Source organism: Haliotis rufescens, unplaced genomic scaffold (assembly GCF_023055435.1).
Source record: "Haliotis rufescens isolate VD_foot unplaced genomic scaffold, xgHalRufe1.0.p SCAF_15, whole genome shotgun sequence".
NCBI lineage: Eukaryota > Metazoa > Mollusca > Gastropoda > Lepetellida > Haliotidae > Haliotis > Haliotis rufescens.
In genome coordinates this window covers 13,652,981-13,673,085 of record NW_025963835.1, presented here as the reverse complement: position 1 = coordinate 13,673,085, position 20,105 = coordinate 13,652,981, and the positions used below count along the sequence as shown (strand labels likewise).

Sequence of the window (20,105 nt, the reverse complement as noted above, 5' to 3'; positions counted from 1 at the left end):
TTCCACGTAATCCCCACGAAAACGATCAACATTTAATATTTTTGAAAAGCATAATAGCATGACTTTTGAGCTAATATTTCTCCGGATGAACTCTGACACTCGGGATGAGATTTACTGCAACGTTTATGTTCTTCGTGTGTTATAGGCTTGATAATGGAAGTAACCTGTTTGATCCGGACGTCTATGCATCACTGGCAGCGTGGCCACGGACGAACCTTTATTGTTCCTGTTCTCCGGATTCTCAACCCAATACAAGCACTCAGGCAGTAAATTGCACTGCGCCCATTCATAAGGTGTGTAAGACCATTCCGGGCTTCACAAAAGTGTTTCCGAGCAAGTGTACCCTCACCGAGAGACGAAGGAGAAGATCTGCGGGTGTTAATTTGGAATCACCAAGATTACGTCCGGTATGAAATTCATTTTTATGCAAGTATCTGTTTTATAGCTGATGTTGTCAGAATGACGAAACAGAAAAATTCACTCGTGAAATTAATGTTTTAAGTTCCTCGCTAAAGCTCGGAACTTAAAACATTAATTTCACTCGTGACATATTTTCCGTAATCACTCGTACCGAGTGGGTTATTCTATTTATTACCCATATTCATATTAAATACATGTTTCAAGAAAAAAACAATCAACTGTCGCCGATCAAGAATCAGCTGTTTTGTATCAATCCGCGTGTGAAAAAACACTGTCCACTCATTCCAACCGCATTACTCAATTAACATGTTGTTACGCGTGGAAAAATATAGTTCTGTTATAAATTGTAAAGATCACATTATTGCAGTTATATTTCTGTCCGATTTACACAGCGTACACTATCTAGCATTGATAAAGAAGACAGGTTTCCAAAAAGGTTCATCAAGTTTTTTAATCAAAGCTTGTTTTGACAAGATCTCGTCACTGACAGACAGCCCCGGTCGTGCATCGGCAGATACATGCATTTCACATTGAGAAGAGGAAACACGGAAAACCTGTCAATTTTTGTATGTGTCATTTGACAAAAATGCCAAAACCTATAACAACAACATAGACGGAATGTACAGAAGTCTTGTTTGGTAGAGAATAGTTACGAAAAGAAGGTAATCTTTGAAAAGTACGATTGCTGTCACAGTACGTGTCGGAATGAATGACCCGACTTCACCCAGATATGAGACAGCCGAAACCAGGAATGACAAGAGAACCGGCGTTACAGTTTAATCCGGCCATGTTTGTTTACAAACGGGGACGTAGTTTTGGTTTTTACTGTAAAATGAAAATCATGTGAAATAAATGAAAAAAATGATAATGTGAAATCATGTTAACATGAAACTATGTGTCTTGTCTTAAAAATCGCGAATCAGTGAGATTGTAGCACGTAAAAACTTCTGAAGGGAAAGGCGTGGATTTGTGAATGAATGGGATGAGAAAAAAATAGTCCCGTTGTCCAGTGAAAATTGATCTTTGTTCCACTGACCAATCAGCTTCGAGAATCACTAATTGCACACTGTGCAAATATCAAAAAGTTATCACACTGCATATTTGAGCCCATATGGGTAATAATCAAAGTTTACTAAGGGTCATCACTTTAAACTCGTGTGCATCTGTTGAAAAAGCAAAGACAACATTGCGTGAAGACATGTTTTGTGAACAAAAGTATGTGCCACACAATGCCAACAAACAACATGTAACCATGTCTGACCACCCATCAGTATCTGGCCAAAACGTAAAAAGATCACGAAAACAAACTCTCAGTATCGCGTATATGACCCACGTGATGCGATCACAGTCTGACACCGTTGTCTCATGTCTCTGGATGGATGCTACTACTGGACCACCGAGGCGGCCCCCCACTTTTTAGAAAGAGCATTGCCGACTTCCTGTAGAGTTGCCGAATAGACAAGGCGTCGTGAGAGAAATATTTGCAGCTCGTTCCACATTTGTTCGATAGGATCGATAGAGGCGGCGTGGCTGTCTTAGTGAGGAAAACATTAACTTCTAGTAATTTGATTAAACCCGTGAACTCTTCATTCAGTAACTGTTTATTTCTTGTGTTAGATTCAAGTTTCATTCGTGATGAACGCTGTAAATACAAACTGTTGGAGATGTTTAGATTTAGTGGAGATATAGACACTTTAAAGAGTGAGTGAGTGTGGTTTTATGCCGCTTTTAGCAATATTCCAGCAATATCACGGCGGGGGACACCAGACATTGGCTTCAGAGATAGCCATAGATTCACTCAAATGTGGTAAAGAAGCTCTGCTAGAGATGATAAAGTATGGCAGTGATGTTTTAATTCCACATCTTCTTGTTCTTTTTAACAAACATTCTATGCAGTGGTTGTTTTCAGTGGTCTAAAAGTATTATCTTCCCTCTCCATAAAGAAAGGCAATGTTCATGTTGTTAACAACTGTAGGGGCTTTTTCTTGATGGATATTTGGGGTAAGGTTTTTACCCAGGCTTTGAATAATAGATTAAAGCATTTCGTTGAATTATATGATAAGCTGCCGGGATGTCAGGCTGTCTTCCGAAAGGGATATTCCTCAGTGGATAACATGTTTATTCTTCAATCATTAGTGCAGAATTTTTTGTCTAAGTCAAAAGCAAGATTTTACTGTATGTTAATAGACTGCCAGAAAGCTTTCGACTCTATTAATCGTGATCTTCTTTGGTTTGTTCAGCATTCAAATGGAATTCATGGGAAAACATTTACTATCATACAGGACATTTACAAACTCTTGCTTGCCTAAATATTTCAAAGAGTAGCAACTCCGTGGTATACGACAGGGGTGCGTTTTAAGTCCTCTTTTGTTTTGTTAGAAACAGTTGGAGTGGTGGTAGAGGGATATTTGTACATGGGGATTAACTGAAATTGCTTCTTCTCTTATATGCGGATGACTTGTGTATTTTTGCAGATTCAGTCCTTGAACTAATTAAGAAGATTGATGTATTACAAAAAAATTGTATCAAATGGGGTTTAAAAGTTAACATGGATAAAACTAATATCTTAGTTTTTCGTAATGGTGGTAAGTTAAGTAACTACGAGAAATGGAAACTAGGGCATATGCCTGTTGAGATTTCTACATATATATTACAGTTATTTGTGTATTATATTTTCAAACAGGCAGTGTTGGTCGTGAACAGTTAAGACATTAGTTTTGAAAGCAAGTGAAGCTTTAATTCCTATAAAACAGCTCAGTTCGAAATATCGCTCCTAAAATGTTGTTTAAAAAGTTTGACTCTCAGATTAAACAGATTATTTTATATGGTTCGGAGATTTGGGGTGTTAATAAATTGTTGTTTCTCGAACGTTTTCAAGCGAAGTTTTGTAAATCTGTTTTGGGTATTAGTTCCAAGTCTACAAATGTTGCAGTGCTCGGAGAATGAGGTCGGTTTGGTATTTATATTGATTCTTACACAAGCTGTTTAAGACACTTCTTAATATGTCTCAAGAGAGATTTCCAAAACGATGTTACGATATGTTAGTTAGGTTTGATGCCGTTGATGGAAATACATAGGTTTCTGCTATTACGAATATGTTTTATTCTGGTGATCCAGAATAAGTGAGTTTATACTGAGGACTATGGACTGACGTGCACAAACATGGCATTCTGAAGTGTTTGAATGCTCGAAATTAGAACTGTATTCATTATTTAAGACATCATTATCACTTGAACTGTATCTATTAAATGTAGTATCAAAAGAAAAGCGACGTATGCTTACCCTTTTATTGGACGTATTGGAGAACTGGAAGGAGGGATGGCATCGATAAGATGTCCGTTTTTTTCCATTGTGCAAGTTGAGGACAGTTGAAATTAATTTCATTCTTGTTTGCCCTATTTATGAAGATATTAGCTCAATATATTTGATAAATAATATACTTTATTACTGGTAATGAATGTACAGATATACTAGTTAGAATGTTAAAATCTTCTGATGTAAACTGTCTTGAGATCTGAGCCTAGAATGTTGAAGATGCTATCTGTCTCCGTTCTTCTTACCTGTAAATATTAGTTCATGAAGCACTTGATGTGAAACTAAATTAACACGTCCCCTTTTTAATTCTGGAAACCCAAAAGTCCAGAAACTCTACAGTCTTTTCTCAGTCTCGCTCAAAGGTATTTACAAAAATAAGCATGCTGTTTTCATGGGAACATACTAAGCAAGGAAAAAAGAAAAAAAAAGTTCAAAAAATAAATATTTACACCATAGAAGATTGGCCCATGTGCCTGCCCATGTGCCCATGTGCCTGCCCATGGGCGAGAATATTTTCCTTTACACAAAACTCATGTTTTTGTTTCGCAAATACTTAACTTGTATTCCATCAAGTATCATACACAAAATTTAACTCATTTTAACTTAATTTAACGATTTTATAGCAATATTTAAATAGTTCGCCCATGGGCGAGAAAAAAGGATGGCCCATGGGCGAGAATATTTTCCTTTACACAAAACTCATGTTTTTGTTTCGCAAATACTTAACTTGTATTCCATCAAGTATCATACACAAAATTTAACTCATTTTAACTTAATTCAACGATTTTATAGCGATATTGAAATAGTTCGCCCATGGGCGAGAAAAAGGTTTGGCCCATGGGCGAGAATATTTTCCATTACACAAAACTTATGTGTTTGTTTAGCAAATATACTTTAATGCATTCCTTCTCGTATCATGACACAAAATTTAACTCATTTTAACTTAATTCAACGATTTTATAGCGATATTGAAATATTTCGCCCATGGGCGAGAAAAAGGTTTGGCCCATAGGCGAGCATATTTTCCTTTGCTCAACAGTTTTAGTTTCGCAAATACATTAAGGGATTATAAGCATGACACATGATTCAACTCATTTTAACTTAATTCAACTCATTTTTGGCGTTATTAAAATATTTTGCCCATGTTTTCGTCAGTGCCTTTAAAGAATTAACTAATTGTTTACAAAGTATATTGTATCATGTGAAACACACTTTGTATTTTATCATTGCATTACTATTTTAAAAGGGCCTTTGGTTGGATGTTTCCTTTGCAGAAGTTTTACAAATTTCACCTTTTTTACATATTGCAACGATCTTTAATGAACCCGGCCTTATCTCTCAAAACGTTTTGACAGTTTATCATACAAATTCATGCGCGTGTACACCAATTCATTGGCGTTATTTTTCAACGAATTAAAGTTTAGTTTGTTTCTTTTTCACTTCCCATTTTATGTCTCGTTAATACATCACACTGGGAAATTAAGTGACAATAGATATGCAATATACAGGTACACGTGCGCGTATTTTAATGGGAAAAAAAGATTCGTCTTTCATTGCATAACGTCTAGCTGAATATCTCACATTCTAACGAAATCTCGAAATAATTATTTCATTATATGCGGTGCTATGTTTACAGGCGATTGAGTGAATATTATGACACTAAAGCAACTTTTAAATGCATTGTCTCTTTTGGTATGAAAATGGTAACAGTTCAGAAAAAAACAACAGCCTTCTTATGATAATTCTCATATTCTCATTAGTACGTTGTATCTAATCACAGTGTCGGCATTATTTACAGGTGATTCTACAATACCTGCTCTCGGTCAATTACGATCTACCACACCACGCATGAATAAACAGTTATGCAGGTGTTGCTGTGGGCAAATACCTAGCCTGTATATGTATATTTGTTTGTGGATACATGTTTTACATATTTTCGTTGATATGTGGATATATTAAGCACAAAGACAAAAAAAAAGTTTATGAAAGATGAATTAGTGCCTTGATATATTCAACGAGATGTGTATCATTGTTTAATGGGTCATTCAATAAAAGTATGTTTGGAGGAGATATCAAAGGAGCCGCCCAATATACACAGTGTCGTCCGGTGAACTACCACCCCATCCTGTCCGTAAGAGTTATGTAATCAGTACACAAATATATTTGATGCGGTGTCAGTGTGTAAGGTTTTTACACTGATCAAGTCGTGGCAACTACCTATTTTAGATATATTTAATTTAACACCCCCTGACATGGACTACATAAAGACTTGGCTTATATCCAATGATTACTACCACTGGCTACGTCAGCTGTGAAACGATCGAGGGCTTATAAACGGTAACAAACTTAGAACATATAGACTCTTTAAGGGCTCGCTTAACACTGAACCATATGTTCAACTTATAATGGACCGATCTTATCGAAGTACACTCGCCAAAATACGTACAGGAACTTTACCTCTTGAAATAGAGACCGGTAGATTTTCACGACTGACTGTCCCCTTGGAAGAAAGGATATGTAAAATGTGTGACTCTAAAGCAATCGAAGATGAAATCCACTTTCTAACTGAATGTAACTTTTATTCTGATCTAAGATATGATTTATGGAATTATATTGCCTCCTTGGAGCCCTCCTTCCCGACCTTTTCTCTACTGCAACAGACCTTTTATCTAATGAATACTACATGTATAAGTAAATCCCTAGCCTCCCTTGTCTACAGAATGTACAGGCGCCGTAAACTTTATATAAACTGTTAGCTTTTATTTTAATTACTTTATATCCCATCCATAATGTTATGCATTGACTTATATATGCACGTAGGTGTGTAGGCGGGTGTGTTTATGTACGTTAGTACACAGTGCCTCTCATTTATATCATCTGTTGTATTTAATGTATGTTCATACTGTATTCAGTACGACACTTGTATGGTTGTATGTGTATATGTATATATGGACTGAGGTGTGAATGGATGGATATAGGTATGGTTGTATGTGTGTATGTATATATGGATTGATATGTGTATGGATGGATATAGGTATGGTTGTATGTGTGTATGTATATATGGATTGATATGTGTATGGATGAATATAGGTATGGTTGTATGTGTGTATGTATATATGGATCGATATGTGTATGGATGAATATAGGTATGGATGTATGGTTGTATGTGTGTTAGTATATTTGGATTGAGGTGTGTTTGAACGGACATAGGTATGGATGAACCTGTGTATGTATAATACGGATTGATTCATGTTTGATGGATATAGGTATGTATGTAGGTTGGTATGTTAGTATGTATGCTGGTTATACATGTAGGTTAGTATACACGATTGATGAATTAAGCTATGTGTATATGGACGCATATGTGTATAGATGTATGACATTTATGAGATTGCCGTGAGTGTTTTGTATGAAATTGTTGTGAGTGTTCTGAATGAGATTGCTGTGAGTGTTCTGTATGAGACTGCTGTGAGTGTCCTGTATGAGATTGCTGTGAGCGTCCTGTATGCTTACCTGTTTGTATGCTTACCTGTTTGAATGCTTTGAGCGGGATTTTAATGCGAATGTGTGTGTGGGTGTATCGGTGTGGGTGTGGGTGTGGGTGTGGGTGTGGGTGTGGGTGTGGGTGTGGGTGTGGGTGTGGGTGTAGTAATATACAAAGTTGCAACTAATTTTTCCTTCTTTTTTTACGTATTTTAAATGTACCATTATGTAATTAGTGTCTCGTATGGCCGGGTGCTGTTGTTTAATGAAGTGTTTATATGTCCATATATTTAGTACTGCAGCATGTGACACTTTAATAAAACAATTTTCTTCTTTTTCTCTTTTTCTTCTGTAAGGAGTTTGAATTACGTCCGCCACTGGCCACAGAGGTAATCCTCAAAGTATAGTAACAATCATCAAGGTCAATGCCGTACTAATTACCTAGTGACGCACGTAACAACGACTGTCAATCTGTCTGCCACAGCTACCATTCTATCATCCCTGTCACAACTGGCATATCAACGGCTTATTCACAATATTAATTGTAGAAACGTCGTTGAGAGACTAACGTATGTCGTATACAGTCCTCATAATTGATATAAAAAAAGTAAATACGTCAACTGTGAATTCAACTGGATGTTACCTTCCTTATATCAGCTAACAGCCCTGTTTGTGAAAATATGTACTAGACATAAGATTTATAGACTAATAAAACCGAATTAAATATGTGTTGGTATCATCTCTTGTGTATTAGATGATGGTAATGACCTGAAATGTTTTAACGTTAGATTAGGAAGGAGAGACATTAAAGTGTTTTATAATACTTGGGAACATGAGCAATAAGATGTAGCAACATAAACATGCATGGAATGGAATAGGGAAAATGGTGAAAACAAATTGAAAAGGATTTAAATACAAAATTATTGAATTAGATAACTTGCCTGAACACAAGGGTTACCCAAACTTGTTTGACAGTTATTCGGGTGTTGTAGACTGTCGAATGGGACTCATGTGTGTACGTAGGGTACACATATCTATCGCAAGTTTTAGTACTCATACACTTTCTCTTTTTGTGTTGATATGACTTCTTTTTTCGTACATGATATGATTTCATTTTTATCTTTGGCTGCTCTGTTTATATATGTTGGAGTAGTTGTCTGTCCCTCATAAATTGACATTGCTGCCTCGGTATTGCATCTCTTGACTACAGGAGATCTACAACATGTAGCGGATCTAACTGCAATTCTTGTTTTAACCAAGCCCGGGCTTGACATTCCAGTAACTGGATTCAGGTTGATTGCAAGATATGCATACCTCGTCATAGTGATTGTTGTGAATTCCTCAAAGTTTTGTTTTTTTGTTAGTTGTTTAACGCCGCACTTAGCAATATTTCAGCTATATGACGGCTTTCTGTAAATAATCGAGTCTGGACCAGACAATCCAGTGATTGACATCATGTGCATCGATCCACGCAATTGGGATACGGTGACATGCATCAACCAGGTAAGCGAACCTGACCACCCGATCCCGGTAGTCGCATCTTACGACAAGCCCTTTTACGCCAAGAATGGGTTTTTGAAGATCTGTTCTATCCCGGATCTTCACAGGTCCATTGACGCAGGGATTTGTGTAAAGTCATTCCGACAGCATACAATGCCTACTCAATGTCTCCTCAAAGTAATATAGTACGGTACTTAGAGTACATGTGAGATTATACTCAGGTTAGGGAGATGTTTAATCTATATAACGTGTTATTATTCTACCTAACAATGTATTTAATGACAGGAATGCAAAACAAACTCAACGGTTGAAAGGTATCATTGAAAAAACTACCCCAGGTCTTGCCTAATAAAACAACTGCAACCCGACACAGATCAAACGCAACTTACAAACACAATCATAATCTGGTTAATCTCTATCACTTAGTATGACAGTATTGGGCAGCTCAGTAATTAGGAGGTAGGACCAGGCAGGTACACTGGTCACACTTGACTGGTCTGTCCGATGATTAGGTCGTCTGACAATTGGGAGTGAACCATGGCTCCCTTTATAGGACCGATTAGTTTTATGACCACGGGCCTCAGCACAAGCGTGGTGCTGGAAGACAAGTTATACATGTACATCCCATATGGGGACTCTTTTTCGTTATTGATATTCTTATTTCATTCATAATACCACAACATTTAAGTACTCCTTGAAACTTTACAATCACTTCAATATGTACAATAGATTAAACGAGAACAAATGACATATTGCAGATTATTAAGTCATTGTCTCTTTTATCAGCCGCTACGTTTGTATCGTTTGCATTGTACAGTAAACTACGGTTATAACGAACACGCTTATAACGAACTGACGGATATAACGAACTTACTGTTTTGGTCCCGACTATTTGCTGTAGTTATGTTGTATATATGCTTATAACGAACTACGGTTATAACGAACTAAAATTAGTAGTCCCTTTGATTTCTTTATAACCGTAGTTTACTGTACAAAGAAATATTTTGTCTGTCCTTTTGCAGATTTAGCCCCAGAATATGCTCATTCGAATTAGGAACGAAAATAATTGCTTATCATGAGCATATATGATACAGGTAAAAATACCTTGTACACTGTAGATGTATTCACTTTAAAGTCGTATACGACCTTCGCGAGCGAGTCATATGATCCAGGTTAATTGGAACGAAGTCTAGAGAGGATTATAAAGTTTTGTATTTGGTAATGTGTAGGTTTGATAAATATGATTTTTTTAATTCCTTTTATTCAAAATGTAAAAAAATAATTATGCGCAGAAAAATAGAGCTGACTTGATTGGAGATATGGCGTTAACCACCTGAGATTGTCTGGTGGACACGGTTTAACCTTTCTGTGCCCTCACCCTGGTTGTTGTTGTCGTTGTTATAAGGGATTGGGAGCTACAGCTAATTGCATTTTTGGTTACAGTCTGTCTCACTCAAGTGGACATGTGCAGGTGAACTCTGTTCAATTAGTATATGAAATGCCCCAATATGTGAACTCAAGACAATAATAACCTGAGAGTAAATCCACGTGCGTCTGCCTTTCCCCTCGTTCACCTGAAATTCAGTGACAATGCTGCTGAACAGTTGAATCTGATGGACGTATTGTGCAGAACCTGTTTTGACAATATTGGTTCCAGGACCACTAACACTGGGAAGAGTGGCACTCTGAGCTGAAAGAAGTTTGGTCCCAACCGGCCCAACATCTACAAGTTTGTAAGCTTTTTGACATCTTTAAGAAGAAATTAACAGTCCCATGCTGAGACCTTTCTCAAAATTCAGGCCGGTGGCAGGCTGCCAACAAAGAGAAGAAAATATCGCAACCTCGACACAAGTGTGCTCAGTCAAACGATGAACTTACGACCGGCAGAAAACAACTCCAGTTGAGTATGCCTGTGCTGTATCTCAACCGTGTTGGCCTAAAAAATTAAACATGTTAATTAAACCCATAATCGTATAATTCTTTTTAATAGAAACCGTATCTTAGTTTGTTCTTGCACTGTATCATATTGTGTATTTCATCTGTATATGTGTAATGTGTATATGTATAAATGACTACACTTTTACCGCATATTCTGCAACCTACAATAATTAATCACCTTATTATTGTCTCTCCATTTACCATGGCTGACTGCACTAATACCCTTTTAACAGTGGACACCGATTTCAGTATACATGTAGGCTTTTTGTTTAAAAAGGAATATGCAGGAAATTATATGTAACAATTAACTGTGTACTAATTACATGTTTGAATGTTATCAGTTTTGCGTTCTGAGATACAGTGATGTAAGCATCTTCTACAATTAACAATACATGTATATAATTAAATACAGAACTCTCTGCCGGAATTTTTCGTGGAAATCATTCGATCAAGTATAAATGACTGCGTGACAAGACAAATCAACTATTTATACCCGATAAAAGAAACTGGCTTATTTTAGGAACAGTGCTATATCAGGACATTTGAAATTTCTAACCAAGCAGATACATTAGAGACAGTGACTAGACTACATTTACGTAATCCGTATCAATCAAAGGTCTAAAATAACTGAAAATCATATCTGTCGGAGACCTACCAAATTTACCAAGTTTTATTATTACTATATTTATTACAATGCAAATACTTTAGAAATACATTTTTCAGAGGAGAGGGAATACATACAAGTATTTTGCTTCCGTGTGTGAATGCAGGTAATACTTGGCATCTCAGTTCTCAGTTTTATACCGGTTGTATATCTGAATTTGTATATGGAACCATGCGTACAGCATGACAATTACTTGCTAGTCGTCAGTCTACAACGCACAAAACACGGTCAAACAATTTTGGGCACCACTTTTGCAAGTTATTTATTACAATAAAGTTTTATTAAAATCTATTTCTATTTGTTTTCACCATTTTCCCTATTCCATTCCATGCATGTTTATGTTGCTACATCTTAATGCTCATGTTCCCAAATAATATAAAACCGTTTAATGTCTCTCCTTCCTAATCTAACGTTAAAACATTTCAGGTCATTACCATCATCTAATACACAAGCGATGATACCAAGACATATTTAATTCGGTTTTATGGTCTATGCGGTCTTACAATTGATTTTATTAGTCTAAAAATCTTATGTCTAGTACATATTTTCACAAACAGGGCTGTTAGCTGATATAAGGAAGGTAACATCCAGCTGAATTCCCAGTTGACGTATTTACTTTTTATAATCAAATTTGAGGACTGTATACGACATACGTTAGTCTCTCAACGACGTTTCTACAATTAATATTGTGAATAAGCCGTTGATATGCCAGTTGTGACAGGGATGATGTTATTGTAGCTGTAGCAGACAGATTGACAGTCGTTGCTACGTGCGTCACTAGGTAATTAGTACGGCATTGACCTTGTTGATTGTTACTATACTTTGAGGATTACCTCTGTGGCCAGTGGCGGACGTAATTCAAACTCCTTCCACACTGACACCGCATCAAATATATTTGTGTACCGATTACATAACTCTTATGGACAGGGTGGGGTGGTAGTTCACCGGACGACACTGTGTATATTGGGCGGCTCCTTTGATATCTCCTCCAAACATACTTTTATTGAATGACCCATTAAACAATGATACACATCTCGTTGAATATATCAAGGCACTTATTCATCTTTCATAAACTTTTTATTTGTCTTTGTGCTTAATATATCCACATATCAACGAAAATATGTAAAACATGTATCCACAAACAAATATACATATACAGGCTAGGTACTTGCCCACAGCAACACCTGCATAACTGTTTATTCATGCGTGGTGTGGTAGATCGTAATTGACCGAGAGCAGGTATTGTAGAATCACCTGTAAATAATGCCGACACTGTAATTAGATACAACGTACTAATGAGAATATGAGAATTATCATAAGAAGGCTGCTGTTTTTTTCTGAACTGTTACCATTTTCATACCAAAAGAGACAATGCATTTAAAAGTTGCTTTAGTGTCATAATATTCACTCAATCGCCTGTAAACATCGCACCGCATATAATGAAATAATTATTTCGAGATTTCGTTAGAATGTGAGATATTCAGCTAGACGTTATGCAATAAAAGAAGAATCGGTTTTTTTCCCCATTAAATACGCGCACGTGTACCTGTATATTGCATATCTATTGTCACTTAATGTCCCAGTGTGATGTATTAACGAGACATAAAATGGGAAGTGAAAAAGAAACAAACTAAACTTTAATTTGTTGAAAAATAACGCCAATGAATTGGTGTACACGCGCATGAATTTGTATGATAAACTGTCAAAACGTTTTGAGAGATAAGGCCGGGTTCATTAAAGATCGTTGCAATATGTAAAAAAGGTGAAATTTGTAAAACTTCTGCAAAGGAAACATCCAACCAAAGGCCCTTTTAAAATAGTAATGCAATGATATAATACAAAGTGTGTTTCACATGATACAATATACTTTGTAAACAATTAGTTAATTCTTTAAAGGCACTGACGAAAACATGGGCGAAATATTGGGCAAAAATGAGTTGAATTAAGTTAACATGAGTTGAATCATGTGTCATGCTTATAATCCCTTAATGTATTTGCGAAACTAAAACTGTTGAGCAAAGGAAAATATGCTCGCCCATGGGCCAAACCTTTTTCTCGCCCATGGGCGAAATATTTCAATATCGCTATAAAATCGTTGAATTAAGTTAAAATGAGTTAAATTTTGTGTCATGATACTTGATGGAACACAAGTTAAGTATTTGCGAAACAAAAACATGAGTTTTGTGTAAAGGAAAAATTCTCGCCCATGGGGGAACTATTTCAATATCGCTATAAAATCGTTGAATTAAGTTAAAATGAGTTAAATTTTGTGTATGATACTTGATGGAATACAAGTTAAGTATTTGCGAAACAAAAACATGAGCCAAACCTTTTTCTCGCCCATGGGCGAACTATTTCAATATCGCTATAAAATCGTTGAATTAAGTTAAAATGAGTTAAATTTTGTGTATGATACTTGATGGAATACAAGTTAAGTATTTGCGAAACAAAAACATGAGTTTTGTGTAAAGGAAAATATTCTCGCCCATGGGCCAAGCCTTTTTCTCGCCCATGGGCGAACTATTTCAACATCGCTATAAAATCGTTGAATTAAGTTAAAATGAGATAAATTTTGTGTATGATACTTGATGGAATACAAGTTAAGTATTTGCGAAACAAAAACATGAGTTTTGTGTAAAGGTAAAATTCTCGCCCATGGGCGAACTATTTCAATATCGCTATAAAATCGTTGAATTAAGTTAAAATGAGTTAAATTTTGTGTATGATACTTGATGGAATAAATATTCTCGCCCATGGACCAAGCCTTTTTCTCGCCCATGGGCGAAATATTTTAATATCGCTATAAAATCGTTGAATTAAGTTAAAATGAGTTAAATTTTGTGTATGATACTTGATGGAATACAAGTTAAGTATTTGCGAAACAAAAACAGTTTTTGTGTAAAGGAAAATATTCTCGCCCATGGGCAGGCACATGGGCCAATCTTCGCTCATGGGCAGGCCCATGGGCGAGATGGTGTAAATATTGAGTTTTTGAACTTTGTTTTTTCATTTTTTCTTCCTTAGTATGTTCCCATGAAAACAGCATGCTTTTTTTTGTAAATACCTTTGACCGAGACTGGGAAAAGACCGTAGAGTTTCTGGACTTTTGGGTTTCGAGAATTAAAATGTGACGAGTTAATTGTATATATCTGTACGTGGGCCATTCGTCACCACTCACCCCTTTCCGTAATCTGCAAGAAGACTCGTCCCCCTATCGATGAAAGTTATGTGCGAAAATACGACAAACCAATCAAAATGGGCGTATGATTTCAAGTTCTTCGTCAAAGAATCCCTGAAAATAATTTTTGATTTTATATATGTCTTGCATCTAAAAATATACCCAAGACACAGTTAAATGTGTTCAATCATACTGTATAATTCCGCATGTCCAGCTGTGCTTTAAATTGCATCTGAAATATATAATATATGGGTAAAGATGTGTGAACCATTACGCAACGAGTTGACAATTGTTTTAGGTATGCCCGTTTGCGCTAAGACGGAGCCCGGTCGCAAAAATGGCCATGAGAGGGGCACGAGTCGCTATTCGGCTTGTCCCGGAATAACACGAGTTGGTCACGAATGTACGTGGGCCTGAGGCCTTATTACCGAATAAGCTGATTGATAGGTTTGAGGTGAACGATCTTGCCACACCATGCTGACAATGGACTCTGCAAGCCATGTCTGAGTGTGGTGTCAGTCACAAAGTGGTTATATCTTGCCGCAGTCAGGAGAAACCTGTGGCGGAACGCTGTCGACTACCTTCGTATCGATGGGTAGCTGATCGAAGCGTCTGGTATCGATTCCATGCCCTGTTGATCACACTTTGGCTGACACCAAAGACAATCACTGAATGCTTCTATCCGTTCATTATGAAACTGAACGTGGTCTAGTGAATAGAGCGTCTGCTCGAAAAGCGGAATGTCCGGGTTTCGATCCCCGGCCGCGTCATAACAAAAGACGTTAATATATGGTACTTGTTGTTACCCTGCCTTGAGCTCAGCATAAAAGGGGGTAAAACAAGGACTGGTCGGCTCGGAGTCTAAGTGGGGTATTCATGTTAAACTGCGACGACATGGTATCTCAGTGGGCTAGCACTGTACAATCGGCACACACACGTGCATGTTCGTCGATATTTCTTTATTTGTTGGATGATTTTATATGTTGTATTTAACGGAAAATAAAAAAAGAAACTGATTAGATATCCTGATTGTTGGATCAAAAAGCAATCTTGCGACCATATGTTTTGCACAGGACATTGGGAAGACATGGCCAAAGAGCTGGACAGAGGTCGAGGCCAGGACATTCTGTGAGGAGGTCTTTAATGAATCGAAATCAGTACAAGTGTGCAAGAATGTAACTGGCGTTGAAAACATCAACGGAAGAATTGAAAACTGTATCCTGGACATTCAGGTATTGCAAATACATTTTGAAGTAGGTATTGAGGTATTACACATAGAAGTAGACATTCAGGTATCGCACACAGAAGTAGATATTCAGCTACTACACACAGACATAGACATAAAGGTATTGCACACAGAAGTAGATATTCAGCTACTGCACAAAGACATAGACATAAAGGTATTGCACACAGAAGTATAATTCAGGTATTGTACACAGAAGTTGACATTCAGATATTGGAGATAAAAGTTGACATTCAGGTACTGCACATTGAAGTAGACATTCATGCATTGCATATCGAAGTTATACTGATGTATTGTTTTTCATGCTAAAAGATTCAAAGAACGGGAGCTTCTCCTGTCAAAATCTAGGCAACATATTGTTCTATGTGGATATGCATTTGCTTTAATATGTAACGTCAGGGAATGTTTACCCATTATATATCATGTGAGAACAGATAAAGATGTGGATTTCTTTCGAAGTTGACGGGCACTACCGACTTTTTTCGATTCTCTGTCGACGCGGTGAGAGACAAATGTCTACACGAGGTGTTGGTTGACCCTACACTCTGGGTGAAAAGTGGAGAGAAAAACACGTCAGTCTATGACATTGTTGTGGCCGAGGCTTGTCTGAACGACTGCAGCGGAAAAGGAACATGTACAAGTGGTATGACTCACAGAATAGTAAATAACATATACTCTGAAAGAAAGTAGGGGATACTCGGTTAGTTAGTTTCCAGTAATAGTTGAATGATACTAGTGACCGAGTTAGGACCACATTACAACCGGAAGTGAAGTATGAAAGTAGATGTTATGACCGCCAACGATCTTGAAGGACGATGGGGTAAGATGGGGAATTTCACAGTTGACGTTTTTGGATCTGTTGTGCGGAAGAACGCCACGATTTGTCAAACATTCATTCACTCGACGAGGCATTCTGTGATTTGAGGGAGTCTATCCCTCTCCTCTTGCATCGCCTTGCCAAGTTCGGCCAACGTGGTCGACGGCCTATGACGTTGACGCACTCGTCTCCCTATCATGTCGTGTTCAATGGGTAAAATGCCTTGGAGCATTGCTGGCCATGGCATTCTATGGATGTTGTGCTGCTGGATGTGAGCATTGAACAACAAAGGGTGTCAGTGTGTTGTCCCGATAGTATTGTCCAGTGACCCTTCCTTTGGCATTATGGAGTGGGTTTCTGTCAGTCATAGTCATGACACCCCACACCATAACCGATCCAACGCCAATCTGCCACGAGGGCTCAGGTTGACATTGGCGTGACGTTCAGTTCGACGTCGCCAGACCCTTCCTGGAATCATGACATCTGCCCAGCGACGATCGTCCCATTTTGGACGCTGTGTATACCACTGGCGTATGTTGGCAATATGGCGATTTGTTAGAAGCAACACAATGTGTAGACGATCTCTAATCGTCTGACCCGAATCTCGTACTCCAGTACTGATGAAAGTTTGCAGCAATTTTGATTCGGCCGTTTCAGCTCGATTTCGTAGAGCCCGGTTTCGTATGAATCGATCCTTGTACATGGACGCCCTGTATCAATAAGACTGACAGAAATAATGGTCCACAGAGATTTATCGACCTTCCGTGAATGTATCCAAAGCAGGAATGACACCCAACGCTCGTGTGTGGCGCTACTGCGCGCGACACGTGTAAACTATCAGATGTGTGTTGGCGTTATCTTTTTTATGCGTTCCTGCATAGAATGTTTGTCGTAATGTTTTAATACTTGGTATTTACTTCTTTATTTCATGATCCCCTACTTTTTAAGGAGTACTATTACGACATTTTAACAGGCGATTGTGTGTGTCAAACCAACTATGGCGGCTCTGACTGTTCTGTTGACCTCACAACACCCCCTCGACTAACTGAAACGGAAGCGGTTGACACATGTGACATGTCGCGTGATGCATGTGACGTTATTTCCGTGAAAGGCGAGACGTTTGTCGAAGGCGTATCAAGGTGTTTGGTTGAAGACATCAGGGTAAATGTAGTTCATGATATGAACGTGGCATTCGTTAGCTTTATCATCTTGAAGCTACTCCAAGCGTTAACAATACATCCTCATCTTGAAATGTTGCTTTTCTTATTAATTAATTTATGTTCCTAGACTGGTCATTATCATCTAGCATAAATGTATTTCGCTACAACAATAGCTGTATTAGTATTAACTGATACCAAACATAACCTACGCTTAACATAATTTACAATGTCGTTTGCCAGGTTAGAAAATCAGGACAAGAAATCGTTGGATCAAATATCTACATGGCAACCGTGGTCAACATAGGCCATGCACAGTGCAAAATCATGACCAATGACAATACTGGAAGTGAGGACGGCGAGTATGTGAGTGCCTACCGGATATCGGTTGCCAACAGTGTCAGTAACTATAGTGACAGTGTGGGCCTGATTGTGTTTAACAGTACGTGTATCCGAGTTAGTGGTGACCGAGAAACAAAGTTCAAGTGGACAGTGAAGGTATATTTATATGAATTTTACAATTTAAGCCAACAAACAATTAACTACTTGAATTGTTATAAAATTAACTCTTCCAAAAAAGAAACTTGGCATAGCTGTAAAACCTCTTTTTGCCAAATATCTAATATAATTACATTAAATGAGAACCAAATAAGTCAAACAGAAAGATGATGTGTCCATAATACGCGAAAACATATGCAAAGCACATAAACGTAGCGGTTGGGGATCAATTTTACAGCTTCATCCAAACGCAACCGCCTGTAAAAAACGTGCAGCACAGGATCCTGCATTTAGGCATGCAGGCCCCCCTGCTGAATGGGTATAAAAATCCACATCAACGGCTGTTCATACAGTCCTTATAACGGCAGTAGAGGCGGTGACAGAATGCCAAGACTGAATGCAGCTCAACGGAACAACGCCATTGGGAGATTACAAGCGGGAGCAACTCAGCAAGAAGTGGCCAGGCACTTTGGCGTATCCAGACAGACAATCTCCGCACTGTGGATACAACAACACCAACAGAGTTGACGATAGACCTAGGTCAGGAAGACCAAGGGTGGCAACCCAAGCACAAGATCGATACATCCGGCTGCGACACCTCCGAGACCGCACTACCACAGCCACGTCTAAAACCACACAGATCCCTGGGGTACGCAGAATATCAGATCAAACGGTACGCAACAGACTGACGGAGGATGGACTTTTTGCACGAAGACCTGTTCGACGTCATGTATTGACCCCACGTCATCTGGCGGACCGTCTTTTTTGGTGCCAACAGAGGGTTAGATTGGCACGTGCAAGGTGGAGAAATGTGCTGTTTACTGACGAGTCCCGTTTCCTTCTTACACGTGCTGATGGGTGCGAACGTGTCTACAGGCGTCGGGGCGAACGGTACGCCCCAACTGTGTGCAGCAGGTCGTCCCATTTGGCGGCGGGAGTGCCATGGTATGGGCCGGAATTCATCACGGTGGTAGGACGCCTCTCGTGCTTGTGGCAGGTGCATTGTCAGGTATACGTTACAGAGACTTGATCCTACAGCCTTACGTTCTTGCTCACGTCAACGTTCATGGCGGACACTTCCAGCAGGACAACGCTCGACCGCATATTGCACGTGTTTGTCAGGACTTCTTACAGCACAACAACATCCAGACATTACCTTGGCCAGCCCGGTCACCAGATTTGTCCCCGATTGAGCATCTGTGGGACGAGTTGGATCGACGCGTTCGCAGAAGGAATCCACCGCCCAAAACACTTCCGGCGCTTCTTGATGCACTTCAGCATGAATGGCAGCACATCCAACAGCGTGTTATTGCCAACTTGATTGCATCTATGGGTCGTCGGTGTCAAGCGGTGATTGATGCACGTGGTGGGCACAACCGATACTGGCATTTTCTGTACCCCTGTGACATTAACTGTATCGTGTACGTGTGTCTGTCTAGGTGACACGATTAATGTTTTGAATATTGTGTACATTGATCTTCAAACAGTGTTTCAATTATGGTTTCTGTGTCCTATTTTGAAACAATCGCATTATATTACATTTTGAAAGTCAGTGTCAAGTTTCCTTTTTTGAAGAGTATAAATAGCACCAAAAAATCAGTTCACCTAGTAATTTGTAAGTGGAGCAGGTCTATTCTAAATGTTTGATCTGATTATATCTGGAGTTGGGTGTACAGGAGTTTCATGAAACTTGTTATTCCAGGGTCCATACTGCCTCGACAGAGGGACGTGTGTTCCTCATGGTGCGAGTCAATCTGGAAACAACTGTCTGGTGTGTGACGTGGCCGACAACAAGAGAACCTGGAAAACTAGACCAGGTAAAGTACTGTTAGCACTAAGTACATCAGATGTAAACTGGAGGGACTTTGGATAAGGTCGATATGCTTATCCCT

At 38.5% G+C, this 20,105-nt stretch overlaps 1 protein-coding gene across 2 annotated transcripts in view; it reads left to right on the top strand.

Moving 5' to 3' along the window:
* The window catches only part of LOC124118063 (von Willebrand factor D and EGF domain-containing protein-like), a 53,777-nt gene that overhangs the window by 30,717 nt on the left and 2,955 nt on the right, over nucleotides 1-20,105 (top strand). For both annotated transcript variants that reach the window (XM_048396165.1, XM_048396166.1), the window contains 6 exons: nucleotides 146-407; nucleotides 15,572-15,730; nucleotides 16,201-16,384; nucleotides 17,532-17,719; nucleotides 17,959-18,213; nucleotides 19,916-20,030. In XM_048396165.1, the coding sequence (XP_048252122.1) occupies nucleotides 146-407; nucleotides 15,572-15,730; nucleotides 16,201-16,384; nucleotides 17,532-17,719; nucleotides 17,959-18,213; nucleotides 19,916-20,030 (1,163 nt within the window). The remainder of the gene's footprint in view (nucleotides 1-145; nucleotides 408-15,571; nucleotides 15,731-16,200; nucleotides 16,385-17,531; nucleotides 17,720-17,958; nucleotides 18,214-19,915; nucleotides 20,031-20,105) is intronic.